Source organism: Zootoca vivipara, chromosome 3, assembly GCF_965207765.1.
Source record: "Zootoca vivipara chromosome 3, rZooViv2.hap1.1, whole genome shotgun sequence".
Taxonomy (NCBI): domain Eukaryota; kingdom Metazoa; phylum Chordata; class Lepidosauria; order Squamata; family Lacertidae; genus Zootoca; species Zootoca vivipara.
In genome coordinates, this window is record NC_142586.1 from 64,258,601 (window position 1) to 64,283,246 (window position 24,646).

A 24,646-nucleotide genomic window follows, 5' to 3' on the forward strand; every position below is an offset into this window, starting at 1 on the left:
ACTGAATTGTTACTAAAAGGGTGGAATGGGGGCAGGGCAAAGTGGGGACAGAGTGAGGTGTTTTCGGGCTTTTTCAATGGTTTTCAGTTGTGCGTGATTTCACTCCTGTGTAAATAGGGGGCTGCCTGTATTTAAAGGTGAACTTCAAATTTGTGCTATGTAACACATTTCAAGTAGCTCCTGGGAAGCCTACAAGAGGAGTTTCAGAACACCCTCCCTCCAATACATTTACCGGTATTTGTCCCTGTCCATTCCTATCTTTCTTCGTTTGGTTCTGCATTAACCATGCAACCACCTAAATTTATCTCCCGACTTACCATATCCTCCATATGTTGTGCCCCCTTCCCCTTTCTCCACTCTGTAGTGCGGGACTGTGCATTTGTTCAGGGTCTTCACTCCCACAACAGCTTTAGTGATGGACTTAGCAGGAAAGCTGATTCATTAATAAGCTCTCTAATAATAATACTGTACATTAACAATCTCCTTGCTCTAGATCACAGAATAGTGTTTGACAAGAAATGCTCTATAATTGCTTTGGGAAAGTGTTATTGACAAAAATGCTTATTTACCTTATTGTGACATACAGCCGGCTGTTGATCAGCTGTATTTATTTCAGAAGTAGCATGTAGTTTACCAAGAAATTGCTTAATCCAGTCAGAAAAACTGAGGAGTAGCTCATCGTACTGTCTATGCTCAGCAACAACAGACTGGAGGAAATTTATCCTGGAAGATGTTGAAATTAACATTTTCATTTTTATCTTGACTTGGTCAGTATTATTATTTTTAGTTAAGGATGCAATAAAAGAATGTTACATATTAAAATTATTTAAGTAATGTACAGTACAGCATAATCCTCTATGTGGGAAGACCTAGAGGGGAGGAGTTGCAAGCAGAAGCTGTTTCCCGCGCTTACAGGAGGGAGTGTTTGGCCCCCTGCGTCAGCCCTGTCCCGCCACCTTGTTAAGCCCTTCAGCCGCCCTCACTGGGGGGGGGGCAGAGTCTGGCTGCATTTAAGTGGCCACCATAGCTGCCAAGTTTTCCCTTTTCTCGCGAGGAAGCCTATTCAGCATAAGGGAAAATCCCTTAAAAAAAGGGATAACTTGGCAGCTATGGTGGCCACAGTGGCGGGAATCTTTACCCCGCTTCCTAAACTACTCTGTTGCTCAAAGTAGACATATCTTAAACTTCAGAGCTGAATGTCTTCCATACAGAAGACAGAAAAATGCCAGTGATTGTACATATGGGTTTCTTGGATTGTTGCACTCTCCACTTTAGTCCCCATCAAACAACATAGCCCAATGTGTGATTTCCATTACATTTGCCACATTAACTTGTAGCATTCTGCATTCTGTCAGTGATCAGCATCTGTTTGCCAGTAAAGTGCTGCTATTTAAAGAGAAACACAAACCTTTTGTTAATTATCTGAGGTAGAGTTTTCCATCTTCTATCTAAGTCTTCCAAGTCTTTTTTAAGTGTTTTCACACTTTCACTGGAACATGTTTTAAATAATGACTCATTTAACTGCAGTAGGCTGGTATACAACGAAGCATAGGATGCAATATCAGATTGCAAATCCTGAGAAACAAATATATAAATATATCTTAGTGTAAAGCCTTTAATACGTAAATATTGTAATTATAACTTTGAACCAAACACATCTAGAGAAATTTAAATTTTAAGTGACTTAATTTTGCAGTATTTAATGAGGCATTGCAATTGACTGGATTTATTATGCAAGTCTCAGTGCTCTTTGCTGAATGTTGCCCTGAATTTGTTTCCTTAAAACAATACTGGAAATGTATAAAGAAAATTATAGCAACAAAATTCAAATTAAAATATAATTATTTTAGATTTAGATAAAGTAAGCCAAAACAAAACACCAAAAATATTTAGAAATCAGTTATAGCAAATAGAAACAACAAACATTAGTTTGAGAGCAATGTGAAACAATGCTTACTAAAATCCTCAGGGTGGCTCAAAACAAAGGGTGCCATTGCTAGGATTGATTTTTAACTGCTGTGAGGCCTCCTACACGTTTGACAACTTTTAACAAATCTGGTTTGCCAAAAGCATGACAACACAGAGCTGATCTCACACTGAAATATATTACAGAATTTGGTTCAATGTTGGTTTCACCAACATAAAAGTATATGTCACTGCAATTTGGGTTAAACGTCATCAGAAAAGAATGCTGAGTTTTGAATGGTGATGACATTTGACTATAAAATGTTGCATTTGATATTTTATGTGTGTAGATTATCTGTTGAATTCATTTACTGTGCACAGGGTCACCAATGTTTTTGAATCCATGAGCATATTTGCAAACCAGAGAAACTGTAGTAGGCATCATATATGTTACTGAGGCAAGGTGTACACAACGTGTGGCTACTAATCCAAACACAGCTCCTCTCTTTTGGCGGTCCCACATAGGTAGTCAAACAAGAGCTTTGCTGAGACCCTGGTGGGTTGCGTTCAGCTTGATGGACCAGCAATTGTGTTCAGTTCAGGCATCCCAGGAACTGGGTAAACCAGGGCCTTCTCGGTAGTGGCACCCACCCTGTGGAATGCCCTCCCGCCAGAGGTCAAAGAGAACAACAATTACCAGACCTTTAGAAGGCATCTCAAGGCAGCCCTGTTTAGGGAAGCTTTTAATGTTTGATGGATTTCTGTATTTTAATGTCTTGTTGGAAGTCGCCCAGAGTGGCTGGGGGAACCCGGCCAGATGGGCGGGGTATAAATAATAAATTATTATTATTATTATTATTATTATTAATCTTTGTCAGCACAAAGATTACTGCTAGTGCAATGGGACTTCCACTCCTCTTCTCCCTCTGAATTCACCCCATGCCCTCCCCAAATCTGCTCTGGGTGGTTGGGGGACCCCATAACAGAGATGGTATGTATGTGTTTTCTGTTGCACAAGCTGAAATCCTTGCATTTACGGAATTGCTTGCTTAGCACTATGTTGAATACAACCCAATGTCTTGAGCTCGTTTCAGTGAGCAGATTTTAAAATTATGCCTTATGCTTAGCTCCTTTCAAGCATTCAGTGGAAAGCTGCCACTAGTTGCAGGTCTACACATTGTTTTGTTAAACAATAATAGCATGTAATTATTTTCCCAGTATAACCTACAAGAACAATGCAAGGAACCTATGCCAACCCACGAAACTTACTTGGACCAACTGCAGCTCACTTTTCACTTTGACTCTGTCGGCAGAAACATGTTGCTCTGAAGGTCTGGCTGCAGCTTCACACCTTTCTAGCCAAATCGTGAAGGCAGAGAGCTCCTTCTCCTGTCTACCAGAACACAGCAAAAAAAAAAAAAGCTCATCAGTTCAAGTCCCACGAAACCAAAAGCTAGGAGACAGCTGCAGATATTTTTTCTGCCTGCATATCACACCGTGCTTTTCTCACCTCTGCCACTGTGCTAGGTGAACCTCTAGCGAGGCCTGTCTATCTTTAGCTTGTCTCAAAACCATTTCATGTCTTTGCTGAAGCATCAAAACATCCTGGGAGGCTTTTTCTTTATTCATGATCTTGCGAGAACCAGATGACAGAGAGGCCAGTGTTTGGTTCATTTTTTCCAGAACTTGACAGAGATCCTTGTTTAATTCAACACAACAAAAGAGAAGACAATTACCAACCCCATGGCCCTCACATAGTCTTGGACATAGCTAAAAAGAAGTAAAACTAATTATGCCATGGCTTTATTTAACTCATACTCAAGTGCAGTAATGCCAGAAGATGTTCAGGCTTGGCTGGTTGTTTAAGTGCTCAACCCAGGCTGATACTTAGAGGTTACAAGGCTTTATTGATGGTGGCACCACATCATGCAATACTATCTGTAGTAACACCACTATGCTGTGGACAAAAGGCAACTGCTGCCATATTTTATTTTTCCTGGAAAGCTGAATTGGGGGAATGCCTACCTGCAACACTTACGGCTTTCTGATTAGCCTTCTTAAGACTGTCTTAGGGCAGTAGTATCCCTAGGTTGCAATTGGAATACAGTAATATCTTTTTTTGCTAACTCCCCCCCCCATCCTATTGACCACCCCTTCTCCCACTTGTTTAAAACAAATGGGGCTTCTCTCTTGCCTCCACAATACCAAGATTGCTGATTGCAGAAGTAATTTCCAACCAAGATTTCTTCAGTTGGGTGAATGTTGGCTACAGCCCGTACAAATACATCTTCCATGCTAAACATGAAACCAGGTAACAAACTTTACACACACACACACACACACACACACACACACACACACACACACACAAACACTTACCGTAACATTATGAAGGGCCTTGTAAGTCTCTGCTGAGGAACAGCATGAAGCATCAGGCTCTGCCAGTTTTCCTTCATATCCGCACAGCTCCTCTTGGACCTAAACCAGAGAAATTAAGAAAAAGTACTAAAGATTTACAAAGTTACAAATATCTACACATCTTTGCATGCTTATTTGGTAGTAAATCCCACTGGTACCCCGACTCCAGTTAACTGTGCTCAAGGTAGAAAGCTCTGGGCTGTAGCCAACTAAGTTCTACTCAGAGCAGAAACATTGAAATTAATGGACCTAAGTTAGTCATGGGGACGTGGCTGGCGCTGTGGTCTAAACCATTGAGCCTAGGGCTTGTTGATTGGAAGGTCGGCAGTTCGAATCCCCGTGATGGGGTGAGCTCCCGTTGCTCAGTCCCAGCTCCCGCCAACCTAGCATTTCGAAAGCACGTCAAAGTGCAAGTAGATCAGGGGTTCCCAAACTAAGGCCCGGGGGCCAGATGCGGCCCAATCGCCTTCTAAATCCGGCCCACAGACAGTCCGGGAATCAGCATGTTTTTACATGAGTAGAATGTGTCCTTTTATTTAAAATGCATCTCTGGGTTATTTGTGGGGCCTGCCTGGTGTTTCTATATGAGTAGAATGTGTCCTTTTATTTAAAATGCATATCTGGCTTATTTGTGGGGCATAGGAATTCATTCATATTATTTTTCAAAATATAGTCTGGCCCCCCACAAGGTCTGAGGGACAGTGGACCGGCCCCCTGCTGAAAAAGTTTGCTGACCCCTGAAGTAGATAAATAGGTATTTTTGTGGAAAGGTAAACGGTGTTTCCGTGCACTGCTCTGGTTTACCAGAAGCAGCCTGGTTATGCTGGCCACATGTCCCAGAAAAACTGTCTGCGGACAAACATTGGCTCCCTTGGCCAGTAAAGCAAGATGAGCGCTGCAACCCCAGAGTCGTTCGCGACTGGACATAACTGTCAGGGGTCCTTTACCTTTACCTTTTTAAGTTAGTCATGTCAATTAATTTCAACAGAGGTACTCAGCATCCAACTCTTTGTAGGAAAACCTTACACCCGTAACGAGTAGGTGCAGCTGAAGTTGGTGGGGCTTACTTCTGAGTAGACATAGGCAGTGTTACACTCCATATCCCTAACAAGAATGGATAATTAAAAAATACTGTATGGTAACACTTTCTGTTCTGCAGGCAGATCAGTCTAGTTTATCTTGGTTTTAGATTAGTTTTAGCATTACATTACCCACAGAGGATTGAAACTCATGCGTATAAAATACCCCTTTAATTCAAGTGTGCACACAGAAAGTATTTCTTTTAAGTGCACTTTTTCAGGTCTTCCCTGAAGGTACATTTAATGGCCACTCTCTTTTGAATTACAGAACAAGTTTACATTATCTACCTTTGCAAAGTTTTCTTCAAATTTTTGCTGTACTGATGCCTTTCCAGTTATTGATCCTTCCAGATGCTGTGTATGGTCCCGGAGTTCTTCCCAATACCTTCTGATCTGTGTCAACTTGGCTTTAATATGTGCTGATTCTCCAGATGTAAGATATTGAGAAAATGACTGAGCATCCTTTTCTAAGCTTGGAATTTCATTTTCCTTGTCATCTATTTCTTTAATAATGACCTAAAATGCAAATAAATTTGTACATAAAGAATCTATAGCATGTGTTTATTGCTTTCCTGTGAGTCATGCACATATATAGGAGTTAGTTACATTTGTTCTTGGGCGACTTCACACATGAAACCACATAAATAGTTCCAGATAGCAACTGCAGATGGATGGTGAATGATTCACAAATGCGTGTGACTTGCTATATGGAGAGCAAGCAGCACTCCATTGCAAATAGTTATACTGCTTTGTAGCAGGAAAAACAGTGAAAGAATGTTTTAATATGATCAGCATATTACAAACTCAATAGTTAAATTGTGAATGGCAATATTGTGCTGTGGTATATGTGTGGCATATACAGCGCTTTATTCTATAAAAATGTTTAGGGGTACTCTCATTTTCCTACTCATATTGAAATACTGCCCCTCAATGAGTTCAAACTTAGATTCTCAAAATGTTTAGGGGTATGTGTACCCCTGCATCCCCCCAGAAAAAAAAAGCACTGGGCATATATCACAGCACTGCATTATCAGTAACTATTTAACCATTTGATTTTTAATATGCAGATCATGTTAAACAATAATTGACTTTTACTAGGTTCTCTGCTAGAAAACATTGTGCCTCCCCCATAGTAAGTCAGAAAAGTTATGAGGTCAAACTTTAAGATGATGCCATGACAATTCACCAGATTTCAGTTTCCAGGTATGCATTTGGTATTAATCAAATTATAACAGGCTATTGTTTGTCAGTATTTTCACATCTCCTGTGGGAAACACTCTGCTATTGTAGCCAAAATATTTCATCTTTCTGTAAAGCAGGTACCTGTTATATAATCTTACTCCCACACTCATCTTCTAACATGCAGCAATAAATGGGGAGTGTAGGTGGCTTTTGGACTCCTGCCTACCAACCATTATTGTGACAATAACTATTGGTGTTTCTCCTGGTTTATGCGCCCAGCCAGGCGAACATGAAATTATCCATTTATCCTCTTTCACCTAGTGATTTTGTTAAGCATCTGAGAAGCAGAAGGGATTGCGGGCATTTTGCTATGGGCTCATTTTGTTCCACAGAAAAACAATCCAGGTAACCCTGTGTGTGTGTGTGCAAGAGAGAGAGAGATCATAGAGTTGGAAGGGACCCTGAGGACCATATATAGTCTAAGCCCCTGGAATGCAGGAATATGCAGCTGTCCCTTACGGGGATCGAACCAGCAACCTTTTCATTATTAACACTACACTCTAACCAACTGAGCTATCTTTATGGCAGGCTTAAAAAGATCTAACTTTAGTTCTCTAATCACAGGGTACTATACTTTTGTGAGGGCAATACTGCCGTCAAACATCTCTCTCACAAGGCCTCCAAATTATGGTTCTTGGGATTTTCTGGAGGAAGCCATGACAGTTAAAATGGTATAAAACCAATATAAAGCAAAAGGCAAGGACAATAGGTGCAGAAGAGACGAGCGTTCACAATGCAATTAAATATAGTGTTGTTTAAAAAGGCTTCTTGAATTACTGTTAATGCCCAAAACCCTTTGAGGGGGAAACCCTCTTAATCAGAGGAATTTTGCAAATATAACGAACAGTGTGGTTTGGATGCTAACTTCCACTCATGGAAGAGTGGAAGGAGAGTTTCTCACACTATTCCCTTTTCAGCACCCTGAACTCTCCAAAATCTGGTAATTGGTAACCCTTAAGAAATGATGTAGGTGGCTCGCTCCCTTACATGAACAAAGAAGCATTTTATGCTCCAAACCTTTATATTTAAAAGCACGTTTTATTGTAATAAAATATAACTTTGATATAATAATTATATAAGTATATTATATATTACTGTGTTGTTTAATATGAACCACATTGTATTATGCAAAGCAGAATAAATCTTCACATACATACATTTCTTGTATACATATTGTACTTGCTTTTTATTTTTCTTGCTTTGATTCTGTCTTTTGGCTTTTCCTAGAAAAAACTATGTTGCCTTATAGAGTGTATATGTTCACAGTTGTCGGGTTATGGTGATAATTGCTGCTGTCCCATCCAAAGCAGAAAAGGTGAAATCCAGTTCTATAGTGGAACTGAGCACAGATGCACATGCCCTATGTGTGCTACCTTTTAAAATATACTGAAAGGAAGAGGCCAATCCTTTCTCATTTACATTTTTTGTGTATTATAAAGAGGGAAGTTACATTTGAGACATGCATATGCCCTTCACAATTGACGCAAGGTGCATATATGTGCACTCTGGGCACCCCAGTTCAAGAAGGATACTGACAAGCTGGAACGTGTCCAGAGGAGAGCAACCAAAATGGTCAAAGGCCTGGAAACGATGCCTTATGAGGAACGGCTTAGGGAGCTGGGCATGTTTAGCCTGGAGAAGAGAAGGTTAAGGGGTGATATGATAGCTAGCCATGTTCAAATATATTAAAGGATGCCATATAGAGGAGGGAGAAAGGTTGTTTTCTGCTGCTCCAGAGAAGCGGACACAGAGCAATGGATTCATACTACAAGAAAGAAGATTCCACCTAAACATTAGGAAGAACTTCCTGACAGTAAGAGCTGTTCGACAGTGGGATCTGCTGCCAAGGAGTGTGGTGGAGTCTCCTTCTTTGGAGGTCTTTAAGCAGAGGCTTGACAGGCATATGTCAAGAATGCTTTGATGGCATTTCCTGCTTGGCAGGGGGTTGGACTGGATGGCCCTAGTGGTCTCTTCCAACTCTAAGATTCTATGTTATACTTTGGCATCTTTAATCAAGAGCAAGAGCAGGATGTCAGATAAAATCACTGTCTGGATCTCCAGTTGGCCCTCCTTATGCTGCTAACCAATATTTGTCTTAGATTCTTGCAGTTAGAATGGTATTAATGATGATCAAACAGAACCACCTTACTAGAGGATAATTATTTATATATCTGTCTCCCCAAATGCATTATCAGTACCACAGCTTGGCACATGCAAAGAGAAGCAACAAACAAGCTTCAGATGACTAAACCAAGTGAAAGAAGTCACATGTTTATATACACCCTTATTCTAGGAATGTGACCTAGAAGAACAGCAATAAGTTTGAACCTGAAGTTTAGACATCCACTTAGGTAGTTTCATTATTTCTGTGTATATTTCCTTGTTCAATTTTGTGTATTTATAATTCTCTTTTAATGCATTTTCTTTGCCGATAGCTCAAAATTTAGTAATATTTATTTATAATTGAAAATATATAAATGATACACCAGCTCATACAGGCACACAGACAAGAACATATATATATATATATATATATATATATATATATATATATATATATATATATACTAGCACACAATCACTGTGTTCACTTATTATGTTACACAAATCTTTGCTAACTCAATGCCATCCAGATGTTTTTGACTCCCATCAACCCCAGCCAGCATGGCAATGCACATTGCATGAAAGCATAAATGGCCTGGAAGTCCCCACTTCACTAGGCTATATTGTATTGGCAACAACAAAGCATAATCCCTAATTTGTCATGACAGCTGACCCTGAGTTTGTGGTTGTTTCCCCCCAACATGAGCAGTAAGCCATTAACAAATCTTGGTTACAACACATAGTTTGTTCACAGAGAAACAAGCCCAGGCTTATGGTTTGCTGCTTCTGGTACAGCCAAGGAGAAGAGCACAGGAGAAGTGAAGCAGGGACTTTGGAAAAGTGTGCCTTGACATGCATTGAACAATAATTAAACTAACTATGGTTTAACATGACATGCAAGCTGGGCCATTAACACACACACCAACATAAACCAAAACATCATCACCGCAAAACAGTATTTGCAAAAGACATAACATGTGATCTGTAATTTAAATTGTAATATTGTATATTATCCAGGTATTTTTGTTTGGAAAAATTATTTCCCATGAAATCTATTCCACCACCCTTAGCAAATAAAAACAGATAACATAAAACTGCAGGGACATACATTTTTGTAGTAATTAGGATAATTTGCTACTGATAGAAGTCTAAGTTTTAAAGAGTATCCCTCCCCATTGTTTTAAGACATGGTGGATGTACTCATTTTCAGATTTGTATAGAAATTTAATGACACTTTTCTACAGCTTATGTAGTTTTATCAAAAAATGTATTTCGGAATACAGAAAAGAGAGTGTAATGGACTACTTTTAAAATGCCTTCTGACAGAATGAAATGGAGCCACAGTACAAGCTAAGAAACTTGCCTAAGGTTTATTTATTTATTTGGCTCAGATCTTCTGCTATTCATGAATCATGAGCACTTGAGCACCACTGATTTCCAAGAAACTTAAAAGCACTTGAGTAGAGTAGACCAATACTGCAAATGCTCAATGGAAGAAAAATAAAAATAAAAATGATACATTCATTTCTGGGACACAGTAGCCCTAGAATCCATTAAGAATGGTGTACTTCATTGGACCTGACACTACATATAAGACATCGTGGAGGGAGTAGCTTGCACTTCTATTCCCCCATGGTGCAGGAGTGGTCATCAAGCACTGCCATGCTTCACTGTTTACTCTTATGATGCTAGTTGCAATCATAATCCTTGGTTGCAAGTGTTGTTGTTTTTAAATCTAGGAACCACCACCCTACAAAAGATGACCAGTTCTAGCCATCTGTTTGGTGGGGGAATTCCAATCACATAATAAAGGCATAGCTTTCAGCTGTATATTTGCCACTGAGATAAAGAGAGAGAGTTGAAAATATGTTTGTGTGTTTGTGCATTTGCAACAAAATGGGATAGAAATAAAAGCAATCCTCTGAAATGGGCAACTTTTCTTGTTCACAATCAAGGAGCGCTTGAAGATATTGTGTGCATCTGATATTTTATTAATGCACCAGGAAAAAGAAAACCGAACCTAGCATATGACAAAAAGAATTCAGAGTATGTAGCAAAGGTTTGAGTATAGAAGCTGCTGAGCCCAGTAGTTGCTTTATTATTTCAGCATTATTTGAGAAACAAGATACACAAAAATCATAAATTATCTACTATACTGGAATAAATTACTGTAGCCACTGGCTGCAATACATAGCACAATATAAAACATTATACACTCTGTGAAAACATACCATGAGGATATTTTGCAGGTAAAGAATATTAATGGAAAAGATATCTATCTATTCACACCATTTTATGTTTTCCTATTACATAAACTAAAAGGTCTAAGTGTAAATTCAACTCTATGGGGGGCACAGCTCCTGCAAAACCTTCCTCCTTGGTATCTTTGCCTCAAAGTGTGATACATTATTTTTTTACATCTTTGCAGCTGTGAAATCAGATAAAAGCATTTTCCTCTCCTTTGAAGCTTTCTAGAGGAGAAGAGTGAAAGCAGTATTTTAATGCTAAATATAATGTGAACCAATCACCTTAACTTGGCTGATTTGCATATCCAAAGACGATGTTGTTTCCAAGGTATCCAGCTCTTTTTCTTTTTCAGTTATCCAGATGGACAAAGCTTCAAATTTTTTGCCAAAATGATCCCACTTGTTTTTCACCATTTCCATGGTTTTAATACTAAAATCAACCATATTTAGTAGAAAAGAAATTAAGTTTGTTACTGTTGAACTATGCCCATTTTCTTACCTCTCCAGTTTGCTGAAAATGCTTACATAATAGCATGCCATTTTTTATTTATTAAAAAAGCATATTTCAAATGTCGGTTTAAGGGTTTTATAAAAGTTATAGCACCTCAGAAGTCTGCCCTTATATTACCTCAGTTTTGTGGGAGTTGCTTGGCTACTTCCCTCTCCTGAAAAGAAGTAGCATAACTTCTCAAGTGTGATTTTAAGAAGTATAGCAAGAACAGTCTGGCAAGAAGCTACCCTGTAACACCTACAACATTGCCAAGAGAACCTAAGAATGTTTTTAATAGGTTTATTACAATTAGGGAATGTTAGCCATTTAAAAATTTGGAACCTATGAATGCCACTCAGAGCCATTCAGATTAACTGAAGTTCTGAGGAGATGTGACTTTCCATGAAACCAAGACAAAATGTAGAGAAGCAACTCTACAAAATGTAGAGAAGAGGTTTTTGAACATGTGCATATTTCTGCATATTCCTATCTACCTACTCTGCACCTTGGTATTCAATGCAGCATTGCAGCTATTTAGTGCATGTAGTACCTATTTGATGCTCACACAGTTGCAGCAGATCTGCTCGGGCACCCTTAGGAAATTAGCTTTCCATTCCCCCCCTCCCTTAAAAGACATTTGTGGATTAAGGCTGGAGTAAATATTGGAGAGCATGTGTACAATATCTGATGAAATCTCAGACTACGCAGAGCTACTGAGCAAAGCCTTGAAATAGCTCCTGTTCACTGTCCAAGAGTTCATGGTCATTCTTACTACATTACTTTTCCATAGTAATGTAGTTCCCTCAATCTCTATTGTGCATTTCCTTTGTTCCACTTTTGTTCATTCATAGTTACAATTTTACCACTCCCTCCCACCACCAGGTGTGTAACATGGTTCATTAAGAGCATCCCTGTGTGATTGTGCTCATGCCACAACTGTTCTAGAAGAGAGGGAGAATGCTTCTCAGCAAATAATGCTTGATGTGTGGTAGCCTAAAACCCACTCTACTAACTTTGGTTGTTGTTATGCTGGATTTCCTTTCTGGGGAAATTTCAAACTTGCAAAACCCATCAGTTCCAAAGGAATATGACTGGTTTTCTTTACAACTGATGGCATACATTTTCTATCTTATTTAGGAAGACAAGTCTATTGTTAGCTGAACTGAGGCAAATTGGGCACAAGAAGCAGGGCAATATGTGAGGCTGCAAAGAATGGCTGTGCATTACGAATAATATAGCTATATACATAAACCATACATTAGGTTAAGTACATATCTGAGAAAGTCAAACAGTTGAAGATGCATGCGTATTTTTCAACTTAATCATGATTGTCTGTACCTTGTTCATAGATCAATTACATTACATCTGTTAAAGCATGCACTGATAAACAGCATCTCACTGGAAGCAATAAAAAGGCACTAGAAGTCTTCTGAAGGAAACTTTTCTACTTGTGGGAAAGAAAGAATAAAGACTGCTAAAAAAAATTACGTAACTGGTGTTAGGAGAAAGAGAAAAGAGCAATATGGAAAGAAAGAAGCCACTCACAACAAAACAAATAGCTTATGAAATTGCATTCTCCATGATTAGTTCTGGGGCAATATTGTCTTACTAAAATGCAGCTCCTCTCTAAAGGTATTGAAAATTAACCATGAAGCAGGTAAACAAATTTATATAGATTTATTCAGCAGAAAAAGGGAAGGCATAATGAGAGGCCAAATGCAAAAAATTTATTTCGTTGCACCTGCATCACTGAACACTCTTCATTCTGAAAAGTAATGTTCCAGAGAACAGAACACTGGACTTAGATCAGAAGTAATGTGGTGCGAATCTCTGTGCAGGCATGAAATCAATGGTTGACTTGAACAACTCACTAACTTTCAGCCTCAGGTTCTTGCCTATGAAATGGGAATATTAGTGAACTCTCCCACAAAGGTGTTGTGAGGATGAATCAAACTTTAAAACTCTTTTGGGACTATATGATGCCATAGATGCATTGATTTGTAGAATTTTCCAAATGAACTAGGATCTCAACAGAACCGGGCAGCACTTCTTGGGAGCAGCTCCTTGGGCTGCGGCACCAGTATGTATCAGTCCTGAAAGGCAGCAACAGTGATACATTAAGTTTTTGGTTCATTTGTATGAATAAATCTTTGGAGCAATGCGTGGAATTGAAGTGAATGTGTGAATTGGCAAGTGACCACTGATATTTCGATTTTTGTTAACAATGATGTGAGTTGTAACATGGTTGCACCTTTAGGCCTTTTAAGAATGCTGGAATGAATAGGTGGTTTACATATTGCGGCTGCAAATCATTTTAATTGTCACGTGCAGTAGTGAAAAGTTTTTATATGCATAGCAGCCATAACATGTAAACTGGTCCTAATATTTCCAAAACTGGACCATTAGGCCATATCCAAGTTAATGAACATGAGGCAGGAAATAGAACTTTGAGCTGAAAGTCCACTCTCCCAAATAAATGTTCATATACTGTATAGTGAATTGTTATGTCTGAGCACAAGATTCCTGCCCCCTGACATCTCTTTGCTTTCTCCCATTTTGTAATGAAGCATCATTTTTAGCCACAAGAAAAAGAACTGGGTTTTAACTTCTGTGAGAAAAAGGCACATTTTTATATTCTCGTGCACGCAGGTTGGGAAAATATGAAGAAAAATACTTTAAAAACTGGGCAGACTTTTCTTCTAAAGGCTTCAGGCACTTTAGGATATGGCACTATTCATTTATCCTTGCCTGAGTCAAATAATTTACTATATGTGTTACTGAAGTGTATTATATTACTTCAGTTCTGTGCTCAATTAACTGTGCTTAGTTACATTAAAATTAATTGGCTTGAACATGCATAATTGGATTTATAATTACAGCTTAGCATGGCAGTTCTAAGGTCACTTGCATGGAATTGAGTCCCACTCAGATAAATGAGAATCTGCTTCTTAGTGCAATGCATCGAGGGACAAGTTACTCTTTTCTGTATTGGTTAGTCATAGTAGTTGTTTATACTCGTTCAGTACTACATGGTAATTTCTGCTGTATGACAAACTGAGGTTTACAAAGCCAGTTGTGAATAAACACCGCATTTTGATAAGACAACAAAATGTACAGTTATTGTGTCAGGAAGAAAATAATACTATGACTGTTTAAGAACATACTCTTCTTCAAGTGAAGCTTCCATTTTTTTAACTTGTTCCCGGACCGACTTTGCTTGCTGTTGAAGGGTTTGCTTGTTCTTCTCACCAAGCTGTATTGCAAAAGACTTCTTGACAAGAATCTCAGCCTCCATGGCCATGGCTACTGTCTGCTTAGAAAGTGCCTGTAAATAGGTGTGGAGTTATGAACAGAATACTGTATATTTGTGGGGAAAGCCTAGAAATACGTTGTTAGCAACTGGTCAAGCAGTGATCATTATTCATCTTGAGTGGACACCTTCATGAAAAAAAGAACTCCCAGAACACCACTTCATAAAATTACTACTTCAAGTATCTCTGGTTTAGATGAGGAATACCCCTAAAGAACAGATTACAAAATAGTATAGTATATAAATAGGTTTTTGAAGGGTACTACCGTGTTTCCCCTTTTTTAATCCGTAGTCAGAAAGTAAGCCATAGCAGGCTTTTAAAGCATTTGTTCAATATTAAACACCCCCTGAAAATAAGCCATACCTTCACGCAGCAGCGCCGCTCGCCTTGAGGCAGCGGGACCCAGCAGCAGCGCTGTCCTTGTCCTCCCGCTGCTGTTGCTGTTGCTGCTGCTGCTGGGCCAGGTGGAGGCGAGGCCGCTGCTCGCCCCTGGGGGCTGCATGGCCCAAGGCTGAGCGGCGGCGGGAGGCCCGCGGGCGCTTCTGCACGGCTGGAGTGACGGGTGGCAGCGGGAGCGCTGCTGGCCCCTTCCGCGCCGCCGGAGCGTTGTGGGCTGCATGGCCCAAGGCAGAGCGGTGTTGCGCCACCAGGGCAACAGGCGGCGGCGGCAGCACTGCTGGCCCCTTCTGCGCCGCCGGAGCACCCGGCGAGGAGGCCTGCCTCCCCAGCGCCCGGTACCGGCGGCTGCAGAGCGGAGCGCTCTGCCGCGCCGAGCGCTCGGAGCGCCCAGCAGCGCCTTGCAGAGCGCCGAACGCTCAGAGCGCCGCAGCAGCCTGGCCTCTTCCTGCCTGCCACCCCACCGCCCGGAACCGGCAAGGAGGAGGAGAAAGGGGCGCCTGGGAAGGAGTCGGGAGGGCCCTTGCTGCATGATCCATGGGCACCCGGCTCCTTCCAAGCGCAGTGAATGCCGCGCCTCGCTTTGAGCAAGAGGCATGAAAGGGACGCGGCGGCGAGGGTGATGGCTGCGCGGGCGGCGGCTGCGTCACGTCTCCCGGCGGCCGTGGGGGCTCTCGGTGCTGCCTTGCCCGGGCCCCGCATTCCCCGGAGGCCGGCCTCATGCGGTGGGTGGAAGGCGCGCGGGTGGCCTGCCTAAGGCCGGGCGGGATCCCTCAGCCCTCCTCATCCTCATGCGTTTATTTCGCGAAACACGCCCCCCCCCCAAATAAAGCAGCAGGAACCTCGGAGCGGTTGGCAGGGGGTGGGATTAAAAAAACCACGACAAAGGCATAACCGGGCGGAGCGCCGAGCCAGCGGCCTGGCCTCTTCCTGGCCATGCCGAGGAGGCCTGCCGCCCCACTGCCCGGAACCATAGGTACCATAAAAACATAATAAAACTAAGACATCCCCTGAAAATAAGACACCATGTGGTTTTTTGAGGGGAAAAAGTTATAAGACAGTGTCTTAAAAAGGGGGAAACACGGTACTAATAACGGACTGTTGTTATTATTTATTTCCTTTATGAATCACTTCCTATGAAGTAATTCAAAATGATTTCATAATACAGGGTGGCCCAAGAGTAGGTATACTTTTAAAAACAAACAAACATTTTTCTTTCCTGATACTGTGAATGATGAGAACTTGAGTCAAGAACAAAGAAAATGGATTCTAAAGCAGTATACCTACTTTTGAGCCACCCTGTACAATGAAACATATCTAAAGCAATGGCATATATAGAAACGGCGAAGAAAGTTATTGGCTGATATGTAATGGGAGGCAGTTCCAAAGGGCAGGTGCTGCCTCGATTCCAACATCATGCAGAATGGATCTTCGGATAAGAGGGTATCTATAGGATGCCCTCTCCTGCAGAGCATAGTGATCAGTTGGGTATATAAGTGATGAGGTGAGATGCTCTTTTAGGTATCCTGGTCCTAAGCTGTATAGGGCTTTATATATCAGCACCAGAACTGGAGGTGGTAGCCTCTCTTGTTCCAATATTCTTAACTACTAAGGCCACAATTCAGTCCCACTGCCAATGCAGCAGCCACCATGCTGAAGATTGCCAAAAGTTCACAGGGCCTGTTTTCCACTACCTAAAATCCCACCCGACTGATAGATCACTAACTTGAACTGATAATCAGGGAGAAGGGAATATAGAAATTGGCATAGTCTCCCTGTTTTGTTGCATTCTGTGCACCAGTGGAGAAAGAGAGTAAAACCAGGACTCTGCTGAACCTATAGGGATTTTTCATAACAGATGCTGTGCCCAGGTTGACCAATATTGTGATGTGTGTGTTTCTTCTTGAAAAATATACTATATAGCACATTCTCAAGTATGTTGTCCAAGGCAAAAACAAGGAAATAAAATAAGATCTATATCCTCAGTATGATAGCAAAAGAACCAATCATGATTGTAAAATTCCAAGTAAGCAACATACATACCTTTGTCTTTTCTAGTTCTGATGACAAACTCTCTAAGCTGCTAAAGCTTAAGATCCGTTCAAGGGCAGAGCTTGCATGACTAAGGTACTTTACAACCGTTTCTTTGTCTCTTTCAAACTGTTCCCATGTGCTTACTGTGAGCTACAAGAAAGAAAAAGAAGAAAAGGTTTGCCTGCAATTTACTAGCAATATTGTCAATGTTGATAATGACCTGGTTTGAAATATTAATTTTGTCTAGCTCAGATGATAATGAGTCAAACACCATTTCTCCCAATAGGTTCTTCTCCAATTCAGAATGCAAAACAAGATTCTGAACATGCAAAATCAGTCTATTTTAAATGGCCCTTCAGCACTTTATCTATTTATTTTGCTCATACTCTGTAAACACTAATCACAGCTCAGACACAGCTATGCAAAAGCCCTGTAAGGGCTCTAGGAACCCCTGCAGCATCTGAGCCACTGGCACAAGGAAGTTCCCAAGCCTTGAGAACAAGGGAGATGTGTAATCACTGAGTTTGTCTCAGCAAGAATCATGATCTGCATGAATTGATGCTTAGGCAAAATCTCTTTATACACACTCACACTCATGTAACACTTTATACACACTCACACTCTTTATACACACTCACACTCATGTAACTCACCACCCACAACCCATGAAACTGTTAAGAGCTCCACCTTGGCACAGTTTTAACTTAAGTCCCATGGCCCGGAAGAAGGTATATAGAGTATATAAAATGAATATGCTTAATCTTCAGCTCATGCCAACAAGGAACTTTCCTAGTGCTTTGTCAGAGAAGCTCAAGGTCTGCATAACTGCCTTGCTCTGACACTTGGGAGCTATGCTCCGTGCCAACAGCTCCCTGGAGCTGGAATGTCTGTGTCTACAGACAAGTGCAAGGTGGAGATGCTGGTGTTTCACAAGCAGAAAAAATGGCCAAGTTTAACAAGAAAATGTATTACATCAGGGGTAGGCAACCTAAGGCCCGGGGGCCAGATGTGGCCCAATCGCCTTCTCAATCTGGCCCATGGACGGTCCGGGAATCAGTATGTTTTTACATGAGTAGAATGTGTCCTTTTATTTAAAATGCATCTCTGGGTTAATTGTGGGGCCTGCCTGGTGTTTTTACATGAGTAGAATGTGTGCTTTTATTTAAAATGCATCTCTGGGTTATTTGTGGGGCATAGGAATTCATTCAGGTTTTTTCCCCAAAATATAGTCCCGTCCACCACATGGTTTGAGGGATGGTGGACCAGCCAACGGCTGAAAAAGGTTGCTGACCCCTGTATTACATTGTTCAAACTCAAAACCAAAGAACTAAATATAGAGCAATTAAATCATAAACAAGGGTACTGTTTTTATTTCTCTGTGGAGTTATATGAACAACACACTGACCTGCAATTGATCTTCACGTTTATCCATAGATTGCTGCATGTTTTCTAACATACTCTCCAACTTCCATAGGTCTTCTTGCACAGTGGGTGACAGACCACCTTCAATCTGTAGCTGCTTACCTCGGGTCATTTGCTGTTGCACATCTTGCCTCTTTTCATGCAGCCTCTTTGTCTTTTGCTGGGAGAAAACATCGGTAAGGGCTGAAGCAGATGTAGACATACTGATTCCCTCACTACAGAAATAGCCACATACCGTAGCAATGTATATACAACTGGCAGCGAAAGAGGTGACTATAAAAGTGCTTACTACCGAAACAAATGAAATGGGCTATTGTCCTACCTGGTGATGCCGAAGGAGTTGCTGAGCCTGTAATAAGCTTTCAACCTCTAAGATTTTATCAGCTTCTGCCTGAGCTTCTTTTGAATTTGTGATCAGTTCTTCCAGATTGAATTTCACCTCTTCTGTGTGCTGGACGCAATCACCTACAGCACTCAACATTTTCTCAATCTATTGTTAGGAGAAATATTAAAACTCTGTGAAGCAGTACAGTGTCAAGAATCAATACAGTACTTTCAATCAGGGGTGAGGAACCTTTGGCCCTCCAGATGTTGCTGAACTACAACTTTCACTATTACTGGCCAGTGAACATTTATGCTGGGGCTGATGGGAGTTGTAGTTCAGCACCAACTGCAGGGCCAAAGGTTATCCACACCTGCTTTTAATGATTCAGAAAAACCCTGAATTTTGCCAACTATTACATTTATTATTTCTAAGTTTTTACTTTTGTGGCCACAGCTCGCTGCGAAGTAGGTATGAGTAGATTCCCTCCATTCCATTTGGTTAATGCTTTCTGAATTTGCTCTGTCTCACTTTTCCTGTTTCTAGTTCAGCTTCAGATATTTTTTAAATGAATTGCAGAAGTGGCATCATTCAATGACTCCCCCCCCCATACAAGTTACTAATCCATACTAGTACATATTTTATATACAAAGTAGCAAACCCATTCTCCAAGTGGGATCCTTATGTAATCATTAATGCACATGAGGAAGGGATTAGCAGGCTCAGGGGGGAAACCTCAAGGTCTGTGGAAGTATACAAAATATATTTAGGGAGAAGAAAAAATAAGTATGTGTCTGAAGCCCCCCCCCCCAAAAAGCCCAGTGGGGGCTAAGCCTTCTCAAGCTGCATACACAAAATACATTTAAAGCACCCATCTCAAAGAACCCTGGGAACTAAAGTTTAGCCCTCGCAAAGTTACAGTTCCCATGATTTGGGTGTGGGTATATGCTTCAAGTGTATGATCGTTCATATGCAACCTCAGAGGCTGCATCTTGGGATCTCATGCACCAGTTCAGTCCATATGAGTAAGGGCATTCTTTCAGATAGCCAGGTCTCAAGCTGTTTTGGACTTTATAAGTCAGCTGACAAAAACACCCCAACAACAACAACAACAACAACAACAACAACAACAACATACACTTGGCTCAGTATCAACTTGGCAGCCAATGCTGCTCTTTGAGCAATGATATCACATATTCACAGAAGATGTTAAACTAGCATTGGGAAAGGACAGACCTCTGTGGTCAAGATATAGTCAGCCAATACAACACTTGGAAACTGACCCTGTATAAAGGAGCCGAACTACTCTAACGCAGAGCTGGTCCCGTACAATACCACGTTATCAACAGCTGCAGAGATGTCAAGCAAGATAAACAGGGTCATGCGCCCCAATCTCTCTCCTGATAAAGGTCATAAACAAGGGCAACCAAGGCTGATTCATTCCTGAACCCACAGTGTTATGAGTCCAAATAATCCATTTCCTCCAATAGTGTCTGAAGCTGTACAGGAGTGGAATGTGCAAGGAATAGTTCTCAGAAGCCTTCAGGACCAGGATACTTTATTTTGAAAGCAGCCACACTACCACCTCTTTCAGAGCATCCCCCCCTTGAAGCAATGAAATATTCTTCATACCCTAAATCCAACCAACCTCTCACCCCAGACTCACTCAAATCAATCATGATGGGCAAGCGTAGAGAGGGCATATAAGTACAATGAAGTGATACTATACCTCTATCAACAAGGCTAAGAGGCTCTTAAAGTCACTTGAAAGTCTAGAAAGCTCATCCTCTTGCTTTTTGGCTTCATCCTCTGAAGAAACTTCAGACAGGGCAGCAAGCCTAGATTTCAACCAGCTAATAACTTCTCCTTGCTTGCAAGTTTCTTGCTGAATTTCCTGAAATATAATTAATACAGAAATTAGAAACACAAACAGTTTAGTCAACAGTTGTGGGTTGCCCTACCACTTGATTCTGTTTACCTAGGAAGTGGCAATTATCTTACATTCTACTGTTTTTATAACCTTGTTTACATTTGCTATAAAGGTAAAGGTAAGGGACCCCTGGATGGTTAAGTCCAGTCAAAGGCGACTATGGGTTTGCAGCACTCATCTCGCTTTCAGGCTGAGGGAGACAGCATTTGTCCACAGACAGCTTTCTGGGTCATGTGGCCAGCATGACTAAACCACTTCTGGCGCAACGGAACACCATGATGGAAACCAGAGAGCACGGAAATGCCATTCACCTTCCCGCCGCAATGGTACCATGCTTTTGAACTGCTAGGTTGCCAGGAGCTGTGACAGAGCAACGGGATCTCACCCCGCCGCGGGGATTCAAACCGCTGACCTTCCAATCAGCAAGCCCAAGGGGCTCAGTGGTTTATACCATAATTCAGTGCTCTAAAAAGCCAAAAGCATAAAAGAGCTTATTTGCACTTTCAGTTTCTACCACCTGAACTCATCTTGCTAGTATTAAAAGCAAAAACATCTACGGTATCTTATTTTCAATAATTCTAAATATACCTCTATTGATGTTTTAAAGTGATTATATTTAGTGGTATCACTGGCACCATGCTTAATCTTCTTGAGCTGGGCTTCCCTTGATGAAATCCAGCTTTCCAATTCAGAAAATCTGAAACATAACCACATAAACGACCAACAGTCAATAAGGAAACAGCAGTAGTCATTTATATAAATCTTAATGGAACTAAAAGAATAGAGTTTTAAGCTTACTATACCTCAAAAGGCTTTTGACTGATGACAAGGGAAATTGCCTCTGTTAAATGTTTTCAATGATTGAACATTTAAAGTTGGTGAATATACTTTGGAAACATCCTGATCCTTCTTCTCTAATGCAGAGCCTTTACTTCTCTTAGGTATGCTTTTATATTCTGTGTTACTGTATATATGTAAGATTTGAAAAAATTTCCTCTACTCCAGAGGAGTATTGTTGTATATTAGGGTATCATCTAGGGCCCTAGGACTCTAAAAGCCCTATGCAAAAGTTCAGTTTAGGACTTCTAAGGAAGGGAGGGAGAGGGAAAGGGAGAGAAGGAAGAGGGCAGGCAAAAGAGAGAAATAGAAGGGAAGTTTATGAAGTTTTGGCTCCAGCCCTGCCTACTGTGGGCACACAGCTGCCCATATATTTCTCCTACAGGAGTGAAGCCCTAGAAAGAAAAAAAGGTTGCCCTCTCAATATTTGTATACTGGTATTTATTTAGGCATAACAAAACGATGAGCGAGAGTGCTTTTCTAATTATCTCCACCAAGGTTTTATTACGTCTTTACCACTGTCAGACAAATAGTACCTGTCCTTGTAGTCTTTCCATTTATCTGGGTGATTCATTAGTTTCATGTAGGTGCTGGCAACCAGGGATTTAAGTTCACTGAGGCCTTTCTGGCTACTTTGTGATGTTGTTCTAAGTGGATCCGATTCAGGCAGTTTCAAGCATAATTCATTAATCAGATGCAATCTTTTCTCACATAGCTGTAAGGAGCCTTTCTCACCAAAGAACAACTGAAGGCAGAAAATGAAAATGATTGCTAACTCCATTGATATATTTGATGTAATATACCTTCCATTGCGGGTATTTGCACGTCTATGGAAGATAAAACTGACACATGGAGTTATAAAACCTAAAGGTCAAGTCACAGTCAATAATAATTTAAAGTCTGAGAAGTTAAGGCTGAAATCCTAAGCACACTAACTATGGAACTAGCTTGATACTGGGAAATGCACAGGGTTGCACTGTATTTCTGTGGTAATATTTTGAGCCCAGTTCACAAGGCAAACTTACATGCTGTTGATTCTGAATGACTGCTTTTTCACATAAATAAGCTCACACATAACCTCATACGTTCTCACATAAGTATTTAAAATCTTGCAGGTACATTTCAATTTTAAAAAAGATATGACAGTGCACTTGTGAGAAGACATACACCTTCTCTCCAGCTTGTGCCACCATTGCAAGGAATCCAGCCCTCAAACTGCCACAAGGTGTTGTTTTTTATACATTAGTTTTTCTCTCCTCATGATTATTACAATTACTATTGAGATTCTATATATCAAAGTACTTAATGGGCAGCCCCCCCCCATATGATCACTGTTGACTAGGCACTAGTAATTTCAATTAATTTTTTTTATAATCACTAAACTATACAAATACCCTTGGATCATAATCCTAGTTGGAGAATCCTATCCATTTGACTGTGGAAGTTGAAATCATATAGGGTTTATTTCAACACAAGCATATCTTGAACAGGAATGTAAGGATCATGTCGCTAATCTTCGGAAGCACATTGCGTCCTTCATAATTCTCAGGTAATTGTACAAGCACATATGTGGGAATTTCTACATATTTCAGGCTTACCTTGTGCTCTCTAATTATCTTCTCACTGCTCTCCTTGGACACCAGCTCTTGCTGTCGAGCTAGTTCAGCATGACATTCTTGCACGGTTGCTAGGAATTTGCTCTTTTCCACTTCTATCTTCAAGCGAAGTAAATGGTATGGGGCTTCTGACTGGGCATCCTGCACTCCATAAACGGTGGGAGGGGAAAGAGGAAGTTAACATGATACTCATTTCCAAAGCAATTCTTCTTTTAGCCAACTATGTTAAACAACAATTGTTGACCACCTCCTACTGGTCCACAATAGAAAGTGTCCTCTCATATTGTATCACAGTGTACGTTGGCTTGACAACCATGGATAGAAAATATTTACAGAGGGTGGTGAACACAGCCCATGATATCATGAGCTGTCCCCTGAGCCCGCAAGATGACATTGCAAGGGATTGTTGCCTTAGGAGAGCGAGAAAAATTCTCAGGGACGATTCACACCCCGGCCAGCACCTCTTTAATCTTCTACCATCGGGCAGGAGATATAGAAGTATAACAGTCGTACCAACAGGCTAAAAAACAGTTTCTCTCTGGGGCTGTTAGGCTGCTGAATGGAAAATAATATAGTGCAACTGACTTTCGGGGTTGGTGTGCTGTGCGACAAGCACACAGAGTGCAATGAGATTGAGTGTTTGGGGGGGGGAGGCTTGTTTAACTTCATTGTACACAGGTTGTACATTGACAATAAAGGTATTATTACAATTTGCACATAGGAACCTGTTTTAAAATGAGTCACAGCCCCAGTCCATCTAGCTCAGTATTGTCTACAAATGACTGGCAGTGGCTCTCTGGGTTTGTTTGTTTTTAAGACTGGCAACATTGAATGGATCGAAGCAGGGGACTTTGACATGGAAAGCAGAGGCCCTTGAATTTAGTTATGGCCTAAGACGAAAAATAGATATGTGCAATGCTAGATCACCAATGAAGGGGCGGCAGTATGGTTTATGTTATTCATGCACATCCTTACATTTCAGAGCAATAATAACTTGGGGTAGGAGGGCAAGATTAAGTGGCAGATTAGTGTCATCTCATCGAGCCAAGGAAGGTGACAATTCTTTTACTCACCGGTGGTTTTTTGAGGGGAAAAGTGAATGGAATGGAAAGGAAAGGAACTAAGCTTCATGCTAGTGTGGTTAAGGGACCTCAACTGGGGAGGGGAATGAGGGTATTTTAGATCTATGGAATCATCCAAGACCATTGCCAACATGACCACTAGAGGAAACACCGATAGCAGTAGATCTATGTCTGCAATTTTCTGTAGGTGTATCAGAGGCCTGGGCAGCCAAC

The 24,646-nt window shown here is 40.9% G+C and overlaps 1 protein-coding gene across 18 annotated transcripts in view; it reads right to left on the bottom strand.

Moving 5' to 3' along the window:
• Positions 1–24,646, bottom strand: part of SYNE1 (spectrin repeat containing nuclear envelope protein 1) — a 296,175-nt gene that overhangs the window by 180,065 nt on the left and 91,464 nt on the right. For all 18 annotated transcript variants that reach the window (XM_088667313.1, XM_088667312.1, XM_088667311.1 and 15 more), the window contains 15 exons: positions 23,334–23,492; positions 22,272–22,480; positions 21,487–21,595; positions 20,698–20,862; positions 18,969–19,136; positions 18,630–18,806; positions 17,234–17,374; positions 14,648–14,808; positions 11,276–11,423; positions 5,691–5,918; positions 4,285–4,383; positions 3,416–3,603; positions 3,175–3,298; positions 1,409–1,575; positions 570–723 (listed from right to left, as the gene is read on the bottom strand). In XM_088667313.1, coding sequence (XP_088523439.1) covers positions 570–723; positions 1,409–1,575; positions 3,175–3,298; positions 3,416–3,603; positions 4,285–4,383; positions 5,691–5,918; positions 11,276–11,423; positions 14,648–14,808; positions 17,234–17,374; positions 18,630–18,806; positions 18,969–19,136; positions 20,698–20,862; positions 21,487–21,595; positions 22,272–22,480; positions 23,334–23,492 — 2,397 coding nt within the window. The remainder of the gene's footprint in view (positions 1–569; positions 724–1,408; positions 1,576–3,174; positions 3,299–3,415; positions 3,604–4,284; positions 4,384–5,690; positions 5,919–11,275; positions 11,424–14,647; positions 14,809–17,233; positions 17,375–18,629; positions 18,807–18,968; positions 19,137–20,697; positions 20,863–21,486; positions 21,596–22,271; positions 22,481–23,333; positions 23,493–24,646) is intronic.